Genomic DNA, 23,404 nt, shown 5'->3' on the forward strand with positions numbered 1-23,404 from the left:
CTACAATAACTGCTTTTTTTTTTAGAATCAAGTGTGGAACTAAAAGCAAAGTTCCTCTTTCTGGACGAGCATTTTTAAAGGTAACACCTAACAATGTCAACAAATAGCAGATGGTTTCACGGAAACAGCCCGACTGTAAGAGTAATTGTAGCCTAATTTATGTTTTAAAGTTACTTTTGAAATGAATCGTGACCTTTAATGCAAAAGTAACATGAAACAAACTAACAGTTTCTCTTTTTGAAGACTCGACTGTGTCTCAGCTAACGCAGCGTTAGCTAGAATGCTAACAAGATGCTTAGCCCTTCATCAGTCGGCTCCCCAGATGACCCTAAATCCATGTACAGTCATCCACAAAACAATGTTTACAGGAGCGGGGATAAAACCAGTCCCATTAGCGTTATTTTAGTTAGTTCTGGCAGCAGAGGGAACAAACTCCTGTTTCGGTTTCCCTTCCAGAGAGCTGCTGAATGTCCGTCTTCACTCTCAGGTAGGAGCAACAGGCAACCTTCCGTTTGTAAACAACCCAGTGTTTCTTGTTTTATGTTGTTACACCTTTATATGGAATCCACATGTAGTAAGAAGGTCTGATCGACATAAAGAAAAGAGCACAGGCAATGTTGGTGACATCTAGCAGTGCCAGTTCTCTTCCTCAAAACAAAACATATTTTATGACTGCATTGTTGGTTTGAAATTTATATCCTGTTAGATTTGATTGACACATTAATCAACATTTAAAAACCAACAAGTAAAAGACATACTAATGGAACAATAATGTTTAATTGCCAAATATTATTTATTTTTGTGGAGCCTTTTAAAATCTCAGTTAAGTTGAGTGAATGCTTCTGTAGGATAAAAGGGTTAAAATGCGCTTTACCAAGTACATTTACAGTCAAGAAAAAAAGAACAATATTTGCGTTACGTTCTTTTACGAAGTAAAGCAAATAACCTAAAGCAATGATGTTTCCCTTCAAGGAAAGAAACGGAACCCATATGCACTGAACACAACTGGGGAGGTTCTTGAAGACCAGGATGGCGACTCCAGGTAAACACGCACACTTTGATCTCTGCAGATAGCTTATTACATTGTCTTCTACTTGTTTGTGATCCTTTTTATTATGTAAACAAAAGGATTTTATTTATAACTCAGTTAGAATTAGTATATAAACACTAGGGATGTAAGAAAATATCAATATGGCAATATATAATGTATCTAGTTATTGGAAGAATTTACATGCTTACATTTGTGCATTATCTTTTTTGGTGAAATTTGAATGCAGACCGCTAGTTGGCAGCAGTGTGCAATAGGTTCTGTTTCCATCATTGAAATGTAAATCCCTCTGTTATGGTTAAACATGTTACGCATCAGTTTGGACTGTTTATTGAATTTTCCTACAACAAATTCAGTCTTAAAAATAGCCAATATCGTCTGGCTGAATGTATCGCAATATATTGTGATATTAATGATAGATGACCCACACTTGTATAGTGCCTTTCAGAGTCAGAGGACTTCAAAGTGCTTTACACTACAGTGCATCATTCATCCATTCACACACACATTCACACCCTGGTGGTGAGCTACACTGTAGCCACAGCTGCCCTGGGGCACACTGACAGAGGTGAGGCTGTTAGGTGTCTTGCCCAAGGACACAAATGCAGCATCCTTTATCCGGAGCCAGGATCGAACCTGCAACCTTCCGATTACTGGACAACCTGCTCCACCTGTTGAGCTACTGCTGCCCAATCCCAATGCCCAAAGTGATATATCGTTTTGTCTCCCCTGTATCGTGATACATATTGCATCGCCATAGTTGCAGCAATGCACATCCCTAATAAACATCAAGAATTAATGCAAATATTTCTTCTAAATAAACCAAAATGATGTTGTTTTCTGTGATGCTCACACTTGTTTCAATGGGATTCAACTTTTAGTTTTTAAGTAAATACATGTGAGAGAATACATTGATTTATTGAACAATGGAACATATATAAATCATATATTAAGTATGAGGCTCCCATTACTGTTACTCATAAGGCTTTTAAAAAACAACAAACAAAGTCAGGCCAAATATAGTAAACAAAACTGAGCTGCTGAGAAGTCAGGACTCATGATGCAAACATAAATTATATGAAACAAAAGCTATTTTGCATCACTAATGTTTTTTATGTCTGCTTTTGAAAATAACACAACACAACCTTTATTGTGTTTTACATTATTTCCATTCACAGATGGGGATGCTGGTCCGATGTTCATCATTTTAAGTTGAATTAGCAGCAAATGGGTTTATAGCAGTTGCATGTGTGTTTGGGTTGATTTTTTCCATTTTGTGTCCAACTGTATGTTGCATTTTCCATTCTGTTTGCTTTTTTTCTTCTTTTTTGTGGCCCAATCCTCATTTCAGGGAGCAATCTCCACTAACTGATGAACAGTTGGTAGCCGGGTAAGACCGAATCGCTCTGAACCATCCTTCCTTCGCTTAGATCACCCCTGTCTTTTTATCCCTTATTTTCTAATTTGTGCCCTGTATGGATCTCAGCCCCTTATCTCAGTAAAACTTTTGTAAATAATCAATAGAAAATGAAAACATGCTTGCTAAAATAATCGGTTTTAATCGACACAGATTATATACCTGTAGTCTGTTGAGGGACACACTTTATATCAAATGCTAACTAGTTTGGTCAATAATGCTTGTTCTTTCCTGGAACTATGGTGGTGGATTAAGTCCATAGACTACCTAATCTTCTTCACCTTAATTATGAATCTCTCTGATTGCAGCATGAGTTACTTCAGTCAAACCAGCATGACTTTTTCTCATTCACATATCATCCATAGCTCTATTTTCTACAATGAGGACTTTTACTATTCTTACCTGTGCAGCATCCACACACTCGTTTCATGTTTAACCTGATGCTGCTGTTAAATACACAACAGTCTGCTGAATCTAGTAAAAACACACATCTGTAAACATGGACGCTGACACTCAGAGAAAACAGACACTTAACCTTTCGGTCTTTCCTGTCCTGAGATCTCTTTCCACACAGTTTCTCGCTGACTCAGCATTTTTTTCCTCCAGGTTTTCTGACATAATCCTCGCCACCATCCTGGCCACCAAGTCTGATATGTGTGGGAAGAAGTTTGAGCTGAAGATAGACAATGTTCGATTTGTGGGGCACCCTACCTTCCTGCAGCACTCGCCCATCATCCAGGTGGGAAGATGGTGTTTGATTTTTACTTCTGCAAAGTCTCCATATAAGGAGCAGAGCATATATGTAAAACATACTGGGGATTTAATATCTACACCATTACTTTTATGACTAGAGCAGGATTTTATGAATTAGGTCACAATGTTGTTTTATTGGTCAACAGTCACATTAGCTGGTTAATGATTAGGGATGCACGATATATCGGTATCGGCCCGATAAGTACAACTGGGTTGATAGTAACAACCGCTATTTTTTCCATCTTATTTCCATTTCTGTATCTGTATATATATATATATATATATATATATATATATATATATATATATATATATATTTATTAGAGGTGGGAAAAATGATCGATTCTAAGATGCATCGCAATTCAGCCGTGCATGATTCTGCATCGATGCAGCAACGTGACATAATGAGATTCTCACTATGTCTATGTTCTGGACGCGTGAGGAAAATCAAGTTTTGAGGTTTTACAACTACTTCCAGGGGCAGAGTTGCAATGACATGTGCATTGTGTTGCCCTAGCGCAGGGGTCGGCAACCCGCGGCTCTGGAGCGCATGCGGCTCTTCCGTCCATCTGATGCGGCTCTCTGTGCTTGTAAAATAATGAATGGATATTTTAAAAAAGAGCTTTATATTTTACTGCATTAATTTTACATCTGTGTGCCAATTCTAAATGTAAAGATTGTCTGCGTAAACCTGAACAGGTCCAACCCGGTCTTACTGTGAGACCGGGTTGACGCGTCACGCTTGTGCGCAGTCTGAGCTGAAGAGGATGTGAGATTCTGGGCTTCTCCCCAGACAGGCTCGTGGATGTGTCGCCACATTGGAGACAGGAACAAGCGCTATTCAGCCAAAGTTTCATAATCAGGGAACATTTTCTAAGTGACAAGTCTCTCTGAGGGACAGGGTTTGGAAAACGCTCGCTTCAGTCGGAGGAATCTTCCCGCATGCGCTCTGGTTCTGCGACGCCCCTCTCCACATCCTCAGCTCGCTGTGGACCGTACGTACGCACTGACAGCGAGCTGTCTAAGCCGTGTCACCTGTTGTGATTGGTTAAAGCAGCTCTCTCCACAGTATTTGTTTACTATTTTTAAGTTCAGCAGTATTCTATCTTAAAGCTGCTCTACAGAAAACATTATTTATTATATTATTTAAGTAATTATAGGCAGCACACTTTAAAAATTGTTGCTCACTATAGTAAATAGATGTATGTTCTGTATTTCAGGGATATCGAAATAAAAAATAAACTGAAAACTATTCTGCTTTTATTAAGTAATGAAAAATTTAGTGTGAAGAATCGTGATGCATTTCAGACTCAAATCGAATCGTTAGGCAGATAATCGGAATCGGATCGAATCGTGAGGCAGGTGGAGATGCACACCACTAATATATATATATATATATATATATATATATACAAATATATATATATATATAACTATACACGTGTGTGTGTGTGATATATATATATATATATATATATATATATATATATATATATATATATATATTTATATAACTATACACGTGTGTGTGTGTGATATATATATATATATATATATATATATATGTGTGTGTGTGTGTGTGTGTTTATATTTAGTAATTTTGTTAATTTTGCAACTTCCAGGTGTCCAGGCGAAACTCACGGGGCTCAACAAAGTGGAGAATTTTTCCATAGTTTAGAGTTAGTTCTGTAGTTTTAGCCTGACCAGCCAGCCCCATGGGAGGTAATATAGTTCTCTGTGTAGAATTAAACAGAGGACGAGTCTGGCAGGCCCGGCTACTGTAGTTTACCATCAGGCACACTTAGTGTTTTCTGCTGACTCATGTTTGGACACACAAACTGTTTTAGAATCTGAATACAGGGAAATTCACAGTTGAATTAGCTTGTCTCTTAAGAATTGCTATAGCTAAACTCAATGTTATAATTTGTGATATATATGTTTTTGTTTTCCAAGCAAACACGTTTAAATGCATTTTAAAATTTAACCCATTTCATAAAGAATTAAATTTAGTTAGATGAATTTTAAAGATAGATCTTCAGTTTTGCATAGAGGCTTGTTATGAGCTTTAACTTTAAGACCCTGATGTGACCACTGGTTAATTATTTTGTAAATTGTTGTCAAACCTTTTTAACATGACATGTGCACAGAGTGGAGCTAAAGGAAGGAGAGCTGTTACCAGATATTTCCTTTTTATTTTCTTATATAAATCTATTTAATATTCTAAAATGATTAAATTCAGTTATGTTTGGCAGATCAGCGCCACCTACAGGCAAACCAAACACTTGAGTTTCACTAGTTATTAAAAGAAAGATGGAAGATCTAAAGCAGTTCAGTAATCTTATTTAATATTCCCACATGAAACAAACAGAATGAGTTAAAAGTGAACTATAAAGGTTTATTTAAAACAACCAGATTTCACTCAATGCTGCTTTGGCAATTTTAGATAAAACATTTTAGTTTTGCCATTTTTTAAAGTCAAAAATCAGAATAAATAGCGTTGTGTTAAAGCAGTTGTTTTGATGTATTATATTAGATATTTATAATCCTAAAAAATGTTTAGATTGTATAACTGGGGAAAACACTTCATTTTCTTTGTTTCTGTATTTACAAACATCAATATTTATCTTGGTTTAGCAAAAGCAGTTTGGTGCAAAAACAAAGTTATTAAAATAACTGTTTATTCTACATTCATGTGGTGTTTGACATGACTTTACTATGACTGCTTTTACAGTAACCAGATCCTGTGATAAAGTGCAAGCCTGTTCAGAAGAACCTGTGTTTTGTTCCACTAATGAAATCTGTTTTATCTCACAGCTTTCTAAAACCGATCCTTCGCCCAAGAGAGAAATGCCTACGATGATCCTGTTTAATGTGGTCTTTGCTCTGAGGGTAAGAAGGGATCTGGGACAAATATTCCTGTTTAATATTTAATGTTCAACTTACATCAGGCTTCACTCTTTTCTTAAATCAGCTTTTCACTGAGTGGTACATTTTAGCAACTTATGGGTGGGACACAGAAGTGTGTGTTCTGTTAATCTGGGTGTGTGTGTGTGTGTGTGTGTGAGAGTGTGTATGATAATACTTGACTATCACTGACTGCAACTAAGGGAGGAGGGGGTGTTTTTTATGCTTAATCATGCCCAGCTCTGTTCCGCCCATGCTGAGTCATACTTCCCTGCAGGACCCACTATAGCTCAAATGGAGCTTAAAGTGCTCTGTCATGTTTACAGTTCAAGATCTGCCCAGTAACGCATTAATGCACCTCTAGAGCCACTAAAGTCCTCCTTTGTTATGTTCTTTCTGTGTTGCTTAATACCCATTGTTTCAGTGTTCTTAATACAACATCAGTGGATGCGCAAAATATTGGAAGTCGAATGCATTTTTGAAACAGTCAGTGAAAAAAGGTAAACAACAAACTTTTACTATTCTGTGTATTATTAAGAGCACAAAAACAATGGACTAACGTCCTTCGGTTAACATACAGGTGAAAATGAGAATATGATGCAAAAGTTCATTTATGTCAGTAATTCAAGGTGAAACTAATCTATGAGACAGACTCATTACATGCAAAGCCAGGTATTTCATGTGTGTTATAACTGTGATGATTATGGCTTATAGTTTATGGAAACCCCATATTCAAACAGACAATTAGAATATTGTAAAAAAAAGTTTAATATTCTAGATTTAAAGCATCACACTCTAATCAGCTAATGAGCAGAGGGTTCCTGGGCCTTTAGATGGTTTCTCAGTCTACGCTGGATTAATGAAATAAATGAACTTTTGCACAACATTCTAATGTTTCCAGTTTCAGCTAACAAATATGAGCAAATATATAATTTTCTCATTCTTTTGTCTAGTTTTAATTTGTCTTTTTATACAGAAACTGAACTGAGCAGCAGGTTCAAGCAGGATAGCCGTTCCTTACATTTGGTTAAATTTAAACATTTCTTTTTCTCTTCAGGCCAATGCTGACCCGTCTGTGATCAGCTGCATGCACAACCTGTCCCGGCGCATCGCCATAGCCCTGCAGCACGAGGAGCGCCGCTGCCAGTACCTGACCAGAGAGGCCAAACTCATGCTGGCTGTCCAAGATGAAATCACCACAGTGACTGAGAGTGAGGAGCCCTCTCAATCGTGTTGTGTTTGAAGCAAACCAGACATTTTACTTAAAGGTGCAGTATGTAAGATCATACTGAGAATTTTACAGTGAGAAAATCCCCTAATGTTTCAGTCATTTTGGAAGGAAGGTTATACTGAAACATATTTCATATCCAGCTGGCTGCTGGATTGTCCGTTTTTCTCCTTTTTAAAACAAAGGAAGGAGGGACGTATTTACTGTTTACCATCAGTGAGTGTGGGGTTGCCGTGTCTCCTGCGACCTAATGCTGCAGCGCCGACAATTGTAAATTGACTACGGCCAGCAAAAAGCTCCAGAGTTGTTTAAAGGGGTTGCAGTATCCAAATTCTACCACAGGATGTAATTTTTACTTAATTTCTACATAATGCACCTTTAATGTAATGTCTGCTGATGTTTTTGCATATTATTGGGTTGTGTTTTAACCAAGGTTTCTCTGATCCTGATGTCAGTAGGTGGATGTCCTCAGTCCCCCTTCAGACAAATCCTACCAAAATGTAAACTAGCCCGAGACCTGAAGGAAGCTTACGACAGGTCTGTGTTTGAACACAACACACATGCATTACTCTCCTTGCACTAGAACAAGTAGAAAGATTAATAAGCTGACGTGCGTTCCTCAGCCTTTGTACAACTGGTGTGGTTCGACTACATATTAACAACTGGCTGGAGGTCAGCTTCTGTCTACCGCATAAGATCCACAGGATCGGTGGAAACTACATCCCGCCAGAGGCACTGGAGCGCAGCCTAAAGGCTATAAGGTAGATTTCAGTTGTTATATGTGACTTGATTTACTTTTGTTTGGTTGTTTGTAGAGTAATTAAATGTTTTTGCTTATTCTCTGACTATCAGCTGTATATATATATATATATATATACATATACACACACATATATAAATATATATACACACATATATATACACACACACATATATATATATATATATATATATATATATATATTCATTACAAATGTTCATTGCAAAGGATAAACCCATCATTCAAACACACACATGTTAACAAGCCAATGTAGATCAGCTGATCTGGGGAAAAGTCTCCGACCTTTGACCTTAACCCTCTTCTCTCTGATCCGTTTATGTGAGAGACTTCTGCGTACTGGGTTTTTGTGGGCTCTACCACCACCTACTGCCTGTTCAGCTCTCCAGTTAGGCCAATACATTTACCCACCCAAACTTGTGAAGCAGAACCTTTCATTGCTCAGGCCGTAGAAATATTTAAATTTCAGCTTAAAGGTCACATTTTTTTGCCGAACATAGAGCTATTTTAAAAAATTTGTGTTTTGGTTTTGGCTCATTGCCATTTAATCCACTTTAATTTGTATTTAACATTTATAATGTTTTGTGATTTCCTTAATGGTAAAACACTATCCAAGTAAATCTGAGACTGACGCTGAAGCGCCAGTAAAAGTTGGTGTACCATCTCCAGCAGAGATTGTGTGAACTGAGATGCAGTCTTTGACCCAGCAGGCCTTACCATGCCCTGCTGCTGCTGGAAAGTGAGAAGGCACTGCTCAGCCAACTTCCCCTGGACTGCTCACCTGCGATGGTTCGCCTGATTAAAACTTGCTCAGCAGTGAAAAACCTGCAGCAGCTTGCCCAGGACGCTGACCTGGCCTTGCTTCAGGTACCAAACCTGCATCACTCTTTTACAAGGAATTTAGTCAATCTTAAAAGTGTTTTAGTGGTTTATATTTTTAACATTTAACATGATACCACTGGAGATAGGCACCAGCCCCCCCGCGACCCTACGTGGACAAGCAGGTTCAGAAAATGGATGAATGGATTTAAAATGATATGTGAGAAGAAAATGTTTAGGCTGAGCTTAGTTAGTGACTTACTGCCCCCTGGTGGACAATCTGCTGAACACCCATTGGAGAAAATACCCATTTGTGGTACAAAAATAATAACAGTAAGTTTAGAATAGTTGCAGCATGTTTTACATTATACATAATTTTGTTTTTGCTCGCTCAGATCTTTCAAATTGCTGCCCACCTGGTTTATTGGGGCAAGGCGATCATCATCTACCCACTGTGTGAGAATAACGTCTACATGCTGTCTCCTCATGCCAACATCTCTCTGTGAGTCTGATCGCAGCTGCTGAATAACTAATGAGTCCTAATTGTATAAATTATTTATTCACATCGCTGCGTCCTGAGCTTTTATTAACAAGTGTGGCGTTAAACCTTTGCTTTTGATAAATATTGATCTCTTGCAGCAGTTTTTCTGTGACCGGAAATCCTACTTAGTGTAAAATGATCTTAAAAGCAACATGGAAAATGATTTTTGTTAAAGTATGTGTGTATTTCTCCCTGAATAGATACTCCCCATTGGCTGAGCAGTTTTCCCAGCAGTTTTCTGGCCACAATCTGCCCTCGATGTTAGCCAAATTTTCACTTCCCGTCTCATTGGCTGAGTTCAGGAGTCCTCTGGAAGCTCTGGCACAGGAGGTGAGCTGCTGAAATAGTCATTAAATACATGATCACACTTAAAAATATGGTGCAAACTAGAAGTCGACGTTGGTTTTTCTATTGCCAATAAAGGTCATGGTCAGCAGATGGCCGGTTGGTGCTGCTGCTATTTTGGGGCAAATATTATATATAATATATTTCTACATTATTTTCATGCTGTCTTGGCAACCTTTTACATAGACATGCCCCCTCGCGGGCCCTTCGCTCAGCCGGCGGGGAGCTGTTGATCGTTCCACGCACTAAGTGCAGGTCACGGGGGGGCCGTGCGTTCTCTGTGTTGGCACCTGCACTTTGGAACCAGTTGCCTTTGGTGGTGCGTCACTCACCCTCATTGGGGGTTTTTAAGACTCGCCTTAAGACCCATTTTTTTGTCGAGGCATTCCAGGATTAGCTAATTTTACCCGGTTTCGATGCCCCGGCCTCTTAATCTTTTTCAGGATTGTATTTTTTGCTTTTACTCTCCTCTGTTAATTGATTTTATGTTGGTTTTACGATTGTTATATTTGATTCTGACGGTTTTATGTATTTATTGTGTTGTGTTCAGCACCTTGGGCGTCTGCATTGGTCGCAGAGGGGGCTTTATGAATAAATGAAATGAAAACGTCACTAATAACATCAGTTGATGCACAAAATTTCAGAAGTTGAATAGTTGTTTGAAAACTGAATTTAACCAGCTTTTAAATCTTAATTTTGTGCACTGCTGTGTTAAGATCAGACATCAAACTAAAGTTAATAAAAATAAAATAAAATCAGTAAAGTGATAACTGAGTGTTAAATATTCAAAACTGGTGAATAAAAAATAAATTTGAATTGAAAAGAATTTAGAGCATTTCTGCAACAGCACCGGGCTTGTGTCTGACTTTAAATCGTCTTTACTAAGGAGGAGGTATATCGGCTGATTCCGATATATCAGTCCGCCCCTTGAGGAAAAACTTGCAGCTTGATTTCTTTTAATTCCAGTTGTCATTTATTCAGATGAAGTAAAAGTCTTCGTGTTTTTATTCAAGGAAGAAAATAAGTGAATCGATACTTTCGAGGGGTTGCTGATCCAACAAAAAATAACATATAGTCATTTATTAACAGTGACGGCATGATCATTTTGTTCAAAGATAAAAGAAAACAAATTTACTAAAGCTAATAATTAGCTGCCTAATGCTAATATGTGCTCGTAATGCTAACAGAATGCTACGGCAATTTAACCTGATCAGCGTTACTCTCCTGCTCACGGTAAATTCATGTTAGAGATAATTATCACGTATCACCTTTGTTTGAGGAACTGAAGTGATCAGGCTCAGTGTGTGTCACGTCTAAAACAGTCCTGGCAGAAACAACTCTCTGTTCTCCATCTGTCTACATCAGGGGTGTCAAATATGCGGCCCAGCGGGTTAAGTCCAGCCTGCGAGATGGTTGTGTAAACTTTGTATTTTCACTCTACATTGTAAAGTATGAAAATAAACGTATCTTTGTGAGCAAGTTTCCTCTGTAATGAGTATAAATAAAACAAAGCTGCGCTCAAGGCTCACACAAGAACTTGAATCACATCCTGAAGTTGGCCGCCACTCAGGATGTGATGTCTGATATTGATGTGCTGGTGAAAGCTAAAGGATGTAAAGTAAAATATATTTTAAGTGCTGCATGAAACTGATCTAGCCAAGTGATCTGTAAGCTCTTTGAATCACTAAGGAATGTATTTTTTATTTATTGATTTTTTTAATTTTTTCAAATTTTCAAGCACACTTCAGGTGTTGTACTTGTACTATTTTATTAGACTGTCCTCAGGCTCCAGCCTTATTTTATATTGATTGTATTAAAACAAAGAAAACAATCTGAAGTTGTTTTTTATTTACCGGTCCGGCCCACTTGGGACTAGATTTCCCTCAACGTGGCCCCTGAGCTAAAATGAGTTTGACACCCCTGGTCTAGATGGAATATGAGGTTTAGGTATTCGGCTCTAGCAGAGCGTCAGCGCATTTACGTCTGAAGCTTTTAGGTTTTTGATCTGTGAATCTTTCAGTATTTTAAAACTTTTTTTAGTCGTGATTTGTTTTCATTTAAAAACAAATCACAGATCTAAAATAAAAAGATCCTGCATGGAAACTAATGTCATATGGAATCTCACATTTTGCATTTAAATGCAAAACTTTTTAATACAGTTTTTAACACGATTTAAACCAGAGTTTCATCATATTTTTGTTTATGATCCGTGTTGTTTAGATGGAACTGTTGACGATGAATGACACATCACCTCCAGCTTCTTCATTTTCATGAGAACTGGTGGTGTTTTGGTTCTTTCTTGCTGATGTATTTTGACTTCTTATGGTCACAGTAATTTTTTTAAAAAGTCTAACTTGGTTATGTGAGCATGTTGTGATACAGCTATTGTTGTTTCTGACCAGGCCCAGCTGATCCAGATGGTGGTGTGGATGCTTCAGCATCGCCTGCTCATCCAGCTGCACACCTATGTCTGCCTTTTGATACCGCCCGGTGAAGATGAGCCTGGGCTGAAGGAGGAAGAACTTCCCCTGGCTGCCCGAGTCGGAGGCCGGAGTCTCAGCACCCCGAGCGCTCTGAGTTTCGGTTCACCTAGTAGGTCTTCTTCCTTCTGTTCTCCTCCCTCACAGGTGTCAGACACCGTTCTGAGTCTGTCTCCATGTTTGTAGCGAGCAGCGATGACATGACTTTAACTAGCCCCAGTATGGAAAATTCAAGTGCAGAGCTGGTGGCGGGTGGAGATTCGCCTCTAAACAAAAGGATGACAGAAACGCTGCTCACAAGTCTGTCAGAGCACGAGAGGCAGGTCATTCTTAGCATCCCAGCTGCACAAAGTCCAGAGGATCTGCGAATGTTTGCAAGGTAATGAAGTCCACGTTTAACAAGTAGAGCTTTGTGTTTGTTTTTATACTTACTGGGTTGGGTGTTTTATTGTAAAACATAAGAACAGATAAAATATTAATGTGTTTCTGCCTTTTTTTTTCCAATTCCAGGTTGCTGCATTATTTCCGGGGACATCACCACCTGGAAGAAATTATGTACAATGAGAACATGAGGCGCTCGCAGCTCAAGACGCTGTTCGACAAGTTCCGCAGTGTCCTTGTAGTGACCAATCACGAGGATCCCGTAATTTCCATCTTTCAGTCTCCCATGGATTAGCAGCTGTTTCAGAGCAGATAATCTGCTCACAGCCGGGTTCTCCTTCACCACAAACTGAGACGAAAGCATACGCGTGTAAAGATTTACAACACATGAAAAAGTGTTCTCTCTTTGAGCCAAATGTGGGTTTACAATATAAAATTATTTTGTAAGCAACGGACATGCCTTAAGAGGCCACTGTGAATACTGGAAGGACTGGTGTGCTGGGAGATTGACGTGATCTCCCCACCCGCTTCACGGGGTCACAGTGATCCTTCCAGACCTCCAACTACCTTTTTTTAAGAATTCCAGAGGTTTTGATGGAAAAACTGTTATGAAAAGGAAGAGACGGAGCATCAAACTGATGGTTGAGGGGAAACTGAGCGTTCCAAACATCTGTGGAGTCACTGAAAGGAACATTTCCCACGTGGGAATGGAACATCACAGATGACACTGAGAAAGACGGTTCAGTACTTTGACAGGCACTGATCTACTGAATCCACTTTGTTAGATCTGCTTGGTTACTCCGTTACACTCTTCTGTATACTTTTGCATCAATAAATGCATTTCAAAACTGTAAAATAATTTTTCTATCCTTTCAAATCCCAGCCGGAGTTTATTTCATCACTTTGACTTTGAAACAGCTGCCTACATATTCTCCATATAATGGCACAGTTTCATGTTATGTTCTGTGTAACGTTTGGGGTATTTCCACACCGCAATCAGATAACGTATGCGAGTTTAACTTGGGGTGGGGGGCCCAGATGGAAAAGCATTTTTAGGAATCTTCCTCCGTTCTCTTCGTCTTTACAGACGGCACATCTCGTGGACCTGAACTGAACATTACATTTCCAGATGGAGACAGCCTCTCTGCCTCTTTATTAACAACGCTAACACACAGGTGCCCATGGAGATAAAACCTCCATGGTTTCTTGGCCCATTCCCCGTGGGACTCGATCCCGATGCGAGGAGCTGATACTACGTCTTGGGGCTTTGCCAGGCTTGTGTCTGGATCGGACTCCAGCCACACCTCTGGGTCTGAAGCGAGGTCTCTACGGTCAAAACAGCGAGGTATATTTAGAGCCTGGCACAGCTTTGAAGGCCCGTTACAGAGCTCTTTGTCCTTCAGTTGGCGAGCCCCTTCTTTGCGCCTAGCTGCCCTCAGCTTCCTCATGACAGAGTGACCCTGGAGGGGCTCCAGAGAGCGCAGCAGAACAGCAGCACCCTCCCCTGAGGAAACGGCACACAATATGCATCCATTAGCAAGGCTCCATTAGGTCTCATTCCTTTTTCTCTTTCGCCAACAAAATAAAACAAATGCTGACTAGCTCAAATAAAACACAGAGCAGAGCTGCATGTGTGCAGTGAGGATGGACATGACCGTACCTTCACTGGACACGTTCATGCACAGATAGATCCCATAGATTGGATACACATAGATTGTGCCTGGCTTCATAAACATGGCTGTGTTTCTTTCAGTGCGTTTGCCTCCAGATGAGTGTGAAGCTTTGTCCTCTCCTCCAGGATACGCTTCAGTTTCCACTATCCTCCCGCGCAGCTCAGTTCCATCTGCACACCTACGGACCAACACCTGGCAGACAAAGGTCTGGGATTAGTTGACAAGCAGAGAAGTTATTCACTGAAAACTTGCAGGGAATACATGTGTTATTGTGTTCTGATACAGTTACATACTAATTATGTTTTCACATGGGATTTTAAGATAATTGTGATTTTTTTTAAATATTTTATTTATTTACCAAACTGGAAATAAGGACACTATGTGAGACAAAATTATTTGACTTCCGTTTCGTTTTCTGATTAATTCCTACACTGAAAAAACACTTATAGGTTTTTGCAGAGATCTGGTCTAGTTTGATCGTTTTAGTGCACCAACCTAGTCCCACAGTACATTCTGATGTAGTTTTATAGCATTTTAATAAGAAAGGAATGACGCACTTTTGATTTTTTAATAAATACTGGTTTATTTAGAACATCTTTTCCTAAAGATAGGCAGATTTTGATATGTGGGGGTGAGAATTTTAGTTAAGGGTAAAATGAAGTGTTGCTAATAAAAGTAATAAAGCATAAATGTTAATTATTAGTACCTTGCCAAGGAACGATCTAGCCAGACTGATACAAGGCTGATTAAAGAAGTCCTGCTCCAGTCTGTGCTGAACGACATTGCTGCTGAAATAACGACTTCGCTCCGGTTCAACGCTTGGAGTTGGGTCACATTTAACTGGCTTCATCGGTGGTTCACGTTTGGACAAAGCCGGCTCTTTCTGTGTTGGATCAGCTGTTTTTCTCTTCCTTGCAGCCATAACATCGACTCGGCCCACAGCGGGGCTCTAAACTAAAATATCTCCACCACACGCCCACTCCAAAGGTCTTCCTGTGTTTCACTAGCCTGGCAAGCCAGACAAAATAAATGTATTATTTAGAATTTGGTCTAGTTCACTAGGCTATGTTTCACTGCAGCGTTGATGATTGTATCGTACTACATACCGGAAGTAAATTATTGTTTTTTTTCTTCTCTTAAAGGGACCGCGCGCCTTTTTGACGTGATGTGATCACAAGCATCCAAGAGCATCTGGCTGCAGACATCATCTTTTTTTAAACAAACTTTATTTGTTTTTGTCACAAATACATAGTCGCACTAACAAACATACATCAAATATACACACGAACAGACATCAGCTCATTAATTGACAAGAGGCACATAACAGATAATACAACCTTCCAAAAGGTACATTTTTTGATTGTTTTTGTTATGCAGGGTCAATCAGAAATAAACATTGAAGACTTATTAAAGTGAGTTCTGCCTTCTTATTTACAATTAACTTTATGGTGTTAACATATGAATGGAAGTCATTTAAGAAAACGCAAAAGTTAGGGAGAGATTTGGAGACCCTCGCTTTATGTATATGAAATTTCCCTAAAAGAAGCATTAAATTAATTATAAAACTTAACCTTTTATCATTACATTCAAACTTGATAATAACATCCTTAGATCTGATTTGGATAGAGTGTTTGGATTTAATCATAATGAAATTTTCCATATCTTTCCAAAATCCAGATGAGAGAGGACAATTATAAAATAAGTGTATGATAGTCTCTGAACCAGTGTGACAAAAGGTACATTTCTCATCCAGATCCTTGAACAATGATATTTTTTTGTTACATGGATAAATATTGTGTAAATTTTTGAAATTAAGTTCCCTTATCTTGTTTGAAATACAGTATTGAAAGTGAACCATCCATGCTTTCTTCCAATTTATATCAAACTGTGTGTTCCAGAAAAACTTTCCTTTGGGTGCCACTGTATCAGAACAACATAAAACCTTCCTTATATGCTGGTTTGAACATTTCTTGTCTAATAAATCAATACCCCCAACTTTTAGAGATGGCATCTGCAAACTAAATCTCTGATAAACAGAGTGTGCTCTCATTAACTCAACTATGCCTGAAGAAATGGCTCTCATGACCGAGGCAAATTCTCTGTATTTCACTGGAAAGTCCTTAGTTTTCAAAAAGTTTTCATAGGTATAAAGGCTTCCGTTATCATCAAATAAATCCGCAGCAAAAATGATGCCTTTCTCAACCCAATTAATTTTGTATAAGCTTTTGTTGTTTATGGTAATATTACCGTTATTCCATAATATTTCTTTGTGTGGGGAGAAATTATGTGTATGGCATAATTTCCATGCAAGTAAAGCCTGCTGGTGAAACATTGAAAGTTTCACTGGTAATTTAGAAATAATAAAGTTGCAACTTAACAGAAAATTTAACCCCCCTACCATTTTAAATATGTTGTGTGGAATAAAATTCCATAAAGATTCTGGCATTTCTAGACATTTTTTAATCCATTTGACTTTAAAGGTGTTGTTTAAGTGGAAAAAAATTAAGAGTTCTAAGCCCCGCCCCTTGCTCTTTCCAGATAGAGTATGTCTTTTTTTAGATGATGATACCTGTTCTTCCAGACAAAGTTTACAAATAAACTGTTAATTTCTTTACAAGTTGCATCATTAACATGAAGGGAGAGGGCGGGATATACTAACCTTGATATGCCATCCGCTTTTGTTAACAACACCCTGCCAAAAATAGAGAGGTCCCTTTGCAGCCACATATTAAGAATCAAATGAGTTTTTTTAATCCTTGATTGCAGATTTAATGTTTGTCTCATCATTTTGTCTTTTATTATGTGAATTCCTAAATATCTAACAGTTTGTTTGACGGGAATATTGAACATATATTGGTCATTGGTCTCATATAAACATAAAATTTCACTTTTATCAACATTTAGCTTCAGTCCTGAAGCTTCTGAAAATTCTCGTATTGCATGTAGAGCATTTGGTATCTGTGATTTATTTCTAAGAAACAAGACTGTGTCATCAGCCAGTTGGGACATCTTAACTTCTCTATTAAAAATTTCTAAACCATGAATATTTGGATTGTGTGAAATATTTAAAAACAAAAGTTCAGCGGCAATCAGAAACAAAAAGCAAGAAATTGGGCAGCCCTGTCGTACACCTCTTAATATTGGAAACCTCCCAGACATCTGTGGATATAAAATTATTGAGCTGTTTAAATCTTTATAAAGCATTTCAATAACACTAATAAACGACTCTCCGAAACCTAAAATTTGAAGTGTTTGTAAAATGAAGGTGTGTTCAATCGAATCAAATGCCTTATAAAAGTCGAGGAAAATCATCAAAGCATTTGAGTTTATAAAATGTGAATAATCGATTAGATCCAACACTAGTCTAATATTAGAGCTAATGTGACGTTTGGGAAGAAATCCGTTCTGGTTTTCACTTATTATCTCACCTAAATCCTTTTTTAGTCTTTTCGCATACACCAAAGATAAAATTTTGTAATCAATATTTAAAAGTGAGATAGGTCTCCAATTTTCTATTTTTAAAGGATCTTTGTCTGTCTTAGGGAGCAGAGTTATAAGACCTTGTTTCATGGTTGTTGTCATTTCTTGCCTACTTATACATTCTTTGAACATCAGAAAAAGGTGACTACCAATTAATTCCCAAAAACAAAGATAGAGTTCTACTGAGAGTCCGTCGCTACCAGGTGACTTTCCTAACTTCATTGAATGCAAAGCATCTGTAATTTCTGGAAATAAAAGCTCAGCATCACAAGAGTCTTTAAAGGCCTCCGATATCAGAGGTGTAAACATCCTAATATGATTTAAGAATCTGTCACAATTAGTCTGATTAAATTTTGTAGAATACAAATCACTGTAAAATGAGGTAGTATAATTGGCGATCATAGCAGTGTCTGAGTTTATTATACCATTAATATTAAGAGCCACAATGTTGTTTCTTTTCCTGTTTCTTTTTTCTAGAGCAAAAAAGTAACTAGAATTTTTCTCTCCTTTCTCTAACCACTTAGCTCTAGACCTTATGAATGCACCCTTAGCTAAATTGACATACATTTTATCAAGTTCATCTTTTAGATTGGACAGAACTCTTAATTCACTTTCAGACAAGTCTTGCTTAGATATTACGGGCTCTAATTTAACAATTAAATGTTGCATTTTATTTGTGTTCTGTTTCTGTATTTCTTTACATCGTTTTATTGCTGTTTCCCGAACCTTATATTTGAAAAACTCCCACTTTTGAATTGGATCCATCTCTCTTTCCTTAAAAATTTTCTCAACCAAAAATGAAACACTTTCCTTAAAATTTCTATCTTCCAAAAGGTCATTGTTAAATTTCCAATAGCCCCTAATACTTGGTCGTTCTTTAACTCCTTTTAATCTAAGATTTATTAATTTATGATCAGATAATGGGGCATGTGAGTGAGAAACGTCTGTGACATATTGTAATCCATGTGTAGACATTAACCATAAATCTATTCGTGACTGGGAACTCCTGCTAGAATTGGACCACGTATATTGTGTAGCGTCAGGGTTCATATATCTCCACACATCTGTAAGATGGTAATTTGCGCTCAAAAATTCAGTAGGTTTGAAACTTATTGATGTAAACCTTGGAGGAAGCCGGTCCACAATATCATCTGAAACATCATTAAAGTCACCTCCAATAATTAAAATGGGGTTATTGTATTTTGCTTTCAAAAAATCCAACTTTAAAGAAAATTCCTGAAAAACAGTTCTTGCATGAGACGGATTATTTGGGCCATAAGCATTTCCAATAATAAAATGTTGGTTATCCAATTTCACAGCCAACATAAGCCAGCGACCTTCATTTGACATTACAGACTGCAGTATGTCACCACAAAATCTATTTAACAGAATTGCCGTGCCAGCAGAGTGATTTGAGCCATGAGAAAAAAATATGGAATCCCCCCATTGTGACTTCCAAAACTTTTCATCATCCTTGCATGAATGAGTCTCCTGCAGAAAAACGAAGTCTGCATTGCAGTTCCTACAAAATATGAAAATTGCCTTTCTTTTTGTGATTTCCCGTAGACCCCTAACATTAAGCGAACAAACATTTAGTGCCTTAAAACTAAAACCTGCCATATTTGAACAAATTGCTGATGTCAATAACAATCACCGAGAAGAAAAAAGATGAAGAAAAAAGAAAAATAATAAAAGAATAGTACTTACGAACCTTTAACCTTAACTGCAAGTACCCATTTGCTTTATGCGCATTTTTTAAACCTTTTTCAAGTATTAACTGAAAATAATTTTACCAGCATCCATCGTCACACAGCTTTAAATCAACATCTAGCGAGTAACTTTTTTCCCTTCTATGTAAGCATGAGGGCCTCTAAAGCCAGCACGCTTTCCTTGCTTCCTAGCTTCCTCCACTATCGGCCACAACCGAATTCGCTCCATCCGGTCAGCCTGTGTCAGATCTTCCTTCAGGAACAGTTTCTTCTCTTTAAGTGTGTTGTTGTCACGGGATACCTTCCAGATCTTGTTTCTGAAAGCTCGCATAGTGAACTGAATAATGACAGGTCGAGTGGAATTGTCCCGGACTACACCAACCCTGTGCACAGTATCAACAAGGAAATCCAACTTTTCTTTATCCTCTGGTGCAAGCGCAACGAAGAGCTTCATTATCTCCTCTCTGATGTTTTCCCCCGGTGTTTCTTTCTTGCCATACAGCCGCAGGTTCCATCGTCTGCTGTATCGTTCGGCATCATCACTTCTTTGCTGCTCCTTAACCAACTGCTCCGATACATCTTTAATCATGTTTTCGTTCTTCTGTACATGCATTTCAACTGCTTTTAGCTGATCACAGACATTAGCGATAACTTCTGTATTTTTAGTTATTTTTTGCTCTAGCGCTGCAAAGCGGCCAGATAGTTCCATTACGGCTTTCAAGATGTCATCGTTAGATGTTCCTTCAGGTGAGATGTTAGCTGATTTTGCTTTTTTTGTATCAGGGCTCTTTGTGGGTGTAACAGGTAGTGGAGTGAAAGCAGCATCAAAGTCCTGCATACCTCGTTGCAGTAAAGAGGCTTCCTCTTTGGAAATTTTCGGTCCTCTTTTTGCCATTTCAAAAGATTGAGCTGAGATGACTGTAAGCTAGCCAGCTAGAAACAGTCGACGTGGAGGTGAGTATCCTTTCAGTAACAAGTTCTTCTTCCTCTTATCTTATGCATAAACGATTCCTTGAACAACAATGCCGGTAATATATGGTTTATTTGCCTTTGTTAACGTGGTACAACTCACAGTCACGGAGCTCCTCACAACACCTCCGCACTGGTTGCCATCTTGAGCCCAGTCCCGGCTGCAGACATCAGCTGGCGTCTTTGCCGTGACAGGAAATGACGTATCCGGAAAAACAAGACATCGGGTCATTACCTTCGCCGGAAGTCATTACCTTTGCCGGAAGTTGTTTGGATTTGTCGAGAAAAACCATACTGTGTCGTTTTTCTCTTCGATATGTACATATTTAAGAGAAAAATTACACGGTGAGTCATCGATGTGATCGCACGTCATTACGCGTAGCATTCTGGGATGTGCGCGGCCATGTTGGAAGGCTAACGAGTGTAAACACACACCACGAAACAAACGGCACTGGTGCAGAGAAGAGTTGTATTTGGGTGAAAGAAATTAAACAACATTATAAAATCCCCCCCAAAAAAGTTGCGGAATACACAGGGATAGGTTAAATAAAGACGCCGGGGACCAATATGTGGACAAAATCAGCGTTAAAAATGGTTTTGATCCACATGAAAGACCGAAGACTGGAGCACTGATGACATATTGTTGTCTCAGATCTGCATAGCGGACAATTTCGGCTTTCTTGTTTGTGGTGTGAGCGGATGTAGATGTCCAGATGAGAATATAAACATTTTATTTGTTGGTTTTTCTAGTGAAACAATCAAATTTATCGTCCTGTATCAGGAGAAGTTGTGTTGTGTTGTGTTGTGTTGTGTGTGTGTGTCGCGGCTGAAGGACGGAAACGATTAATAAAAACGCACACCATCTGTAACATACCAAAAATGAAAATACTCCAGAAGGGGATGTTTGGTCGCCTTACAGCTGCGATCTGACGAGACTTTGTTATGCCAGATACTTGGTCTCCGGGGTTTTGCCTCCAAGCAAGAAAACAGTGAAACGTTAGCTTGTTTTCCACCTTTATTCCCCTGGTGATCACGTGTGTCACCCCACAACACAGCAATGATTTACCAGAGTTGTATGATATAACCGATCAACTGAATAATAGATTAATTTAAGCCGCAAGAACGAGACTGAGCGCACTGTAGTAAAATGGTAAATGGCCTGTATTTGATATAGCGCCTTCTAGAGTTCTTGAAACCCCCCAAGGCGCTTTACAACACAGTCAGTCATTCACCCATCCACACACACATTCACACACTGGTGGGGATGAGCTACAATGTAGCCACAGCTGCCCTGGGGCGCACTGACAGAGGCGAGGCTGCCGAGCACTGGCGCCACCGGTCCCTCCGACCACCACCAGCAGGCAACGTGGGTTAAGTGTCTTGCCCAAGGACACAACGACAGCGACAGACTGAGCGGGGCTCGAACCCGCAACCTTCCGATTGCGGGGCGAGCACTTAACTCCTGTGCCACCGTCACCCCTAGTAGTAACAAGTAACGAGCAACAAGGACTCACACGCCTCCATCAGGGTGGACGCGTCGGTGATGACGTCACGATCACAAACCTATAAAAACAAAACACTTCAAACTTTTTTCAACCATTCATATGTTGCTCTAGGATGCTTATGATGTCTAAATCAGTGTTTTATTTTTAGAAAGACATTTTGGTAACTTTTATTGTTAATAATGGCGAACAGAATTTAATAGCAATATTATATAATAGAAAAAAGTAAGTGTTATGGTCAATTTAGTACAAAAATGAGTATCATATTTAAAAAAAAAACATTAGATTCAGTCTATGTGCAAATCATGAAGGGATAAACAAAATGTGCCTGTTTAATTAGCTGATAAAGTATGTTAGCCCCATAAGCATTTCCTGCTTAAGTGTGTTGGTGTAGCCTTTAGCCATTGACAAATGCCTTTAGCACAGTGTCGGCACCGTCCTGTATCAATTTTGATGGGACAACGTCCAATCATGCCCTTGCAAACTTTCTTTGGAGGGTATGCATTTGACTTTTTTTGGAGCTGTAGAGCCTCCATCATCTGTAAACCACCTCTTGTAGGAAGTCAATGGGCTCCCTCTTGGTGAAACTGGGCTTTAAAATTGTAGTCCTCGCTTTGGCACTGATACAGCTATGCCAATCAGTATAAGAAGATGCCACTGGGCTAGCTATGCCAACCCAAAAGACTCCCATGTTCCTATAATTCCACACATTCTGGAGATCCACAGCTCTATCAGGTCTATCCACTGTTCTCCTTGTCATGCAGTGAACACTTACACCCACACCTCCAAGAACAATCTCACCTTATCATTCAAGAAGCAGCTATTTGGGCAGCCAGGCAGAAAAAGAGGAACATTAGTATATTTAAAATTATACTGAAATACCCATTTTATATTAAGCTAATTAGAATGATGTCACACAATACACTATATTTGTACATTACATTAGTACAACAAAAATATTTAAATTCAGCATAAACTCATGTAAAATAGGTTCAGATTGTTGCAAAATCATTAGAAACTGGAAAATAGAAATATTAGAAATATGAACTGTACTTTGAACTAGTTTGTTTAAAAAACTAACCTTCCCAACACTGTATACACACACACACACACACACACACGCACGCACACACGCACACACACACACACACACACACACACACACACACACACACACACACACACACACACACACACACACACACACACACACACACACACACACACATATATATAATATGATTAAAATAAATACATTAATTGGATTTAGCATTTATGTAATAATTAAAGATGATGAATTAATGACTTCTGTGAACATGAATGTGATTTATTAAGGAGGAGGTCTTTTCTGGGGAGGTTAGTGGAATGGCCAATTTC

General features: G+C 38.6%; 2 protein-coding genes across 6 annotated transcripts; one reads left to right on the plus strand and one right to left on the minus strand.

Moving 5' to 3' along the window:
* The first annotated feature begins 74 nt into the window (after positions 1–74).
* Positions 75–13,550, plus strand: nprl3 (NPR3-like, GATOR1 complex subunit). 5 transcript variants are annotated; one of them, XM_015948559.3, is made up of 14 exons: positions 75–487; positions 973–1,042; positions 2,400–2,438; positions 3,072–3,204; positions 6,033–6,107; positions 7,180–7,333; positions 7,806–7,887; positions 7,974–8,111; positions 8,836–8,995; positions 9,343–9,449; positions 9,689–9,818; positions 12,236–12,425; positions 12,500–12,692; positions 12,824–13,550. In XM_015948559.3, the coding sequence occupies exons 1-14, from the start codon at positions 292–294 to the stop codon at positions 12,987–12,989; spliced, it is 1,833 nt and encodes a 610-aa protein (XP_015804045.3). In that variant the 5' UTR covers positions 75–291; the 3' UTR covers positions 12,990–13,550. The 5 variants fall into 5 exon arrangements, with proteins under 5 accessions (XP_015804045.3, XP_015804046.3, XP_015804048.3 ...); XM_015948560.3 differs by having other exon boundaries at positions 8,839–8,995; XM_015948562.3 differs by having other exon boundaries at positions 7,809–7,887.
* mpg (N-methylpurine DNA glycosylase) lies at positions 11,541–15,479 on the minus strand. The gene is made up of 3 exons (XM_015948565.3): positions 15,074–15,479; positions 14,355–14,559; positions 11,541–14,198 (listed from the first exon to the last, which is right to left on the minus strand). Exons 1-3 carry the CDS (start codon positions 15,287–15,289, stop codon positions 13,747–13,749), a joined length of 873 nt encoding a protein of 290 aa, XP_015804051.3. The 5' UTR covers positions 15,290–15,479; the 3' UTR covers positions 11,541–13,746.
* Between the last annotated feature and the right edge of the window lie 7,925 nt (positions 15,480–23,404).

Source organism: Nothobranchius furzeri, chromosome 5 (genome assembly GCF_043380555.1).
Source record: "Nothobranchius furzeri strain GRZ-AD chromosome 5, NfurGRZ-RIMD1, whole genome shotgun sequence".
In the NCBI taxonomy this organism is placed as follows: domain Eukaryota; kingdom Metazoa; phylum Chordata; class Actinopteri; order Cyprinodontiformes; family Nothobranchiidae; genus Nothobranchius; species Nothobranchius furzeri.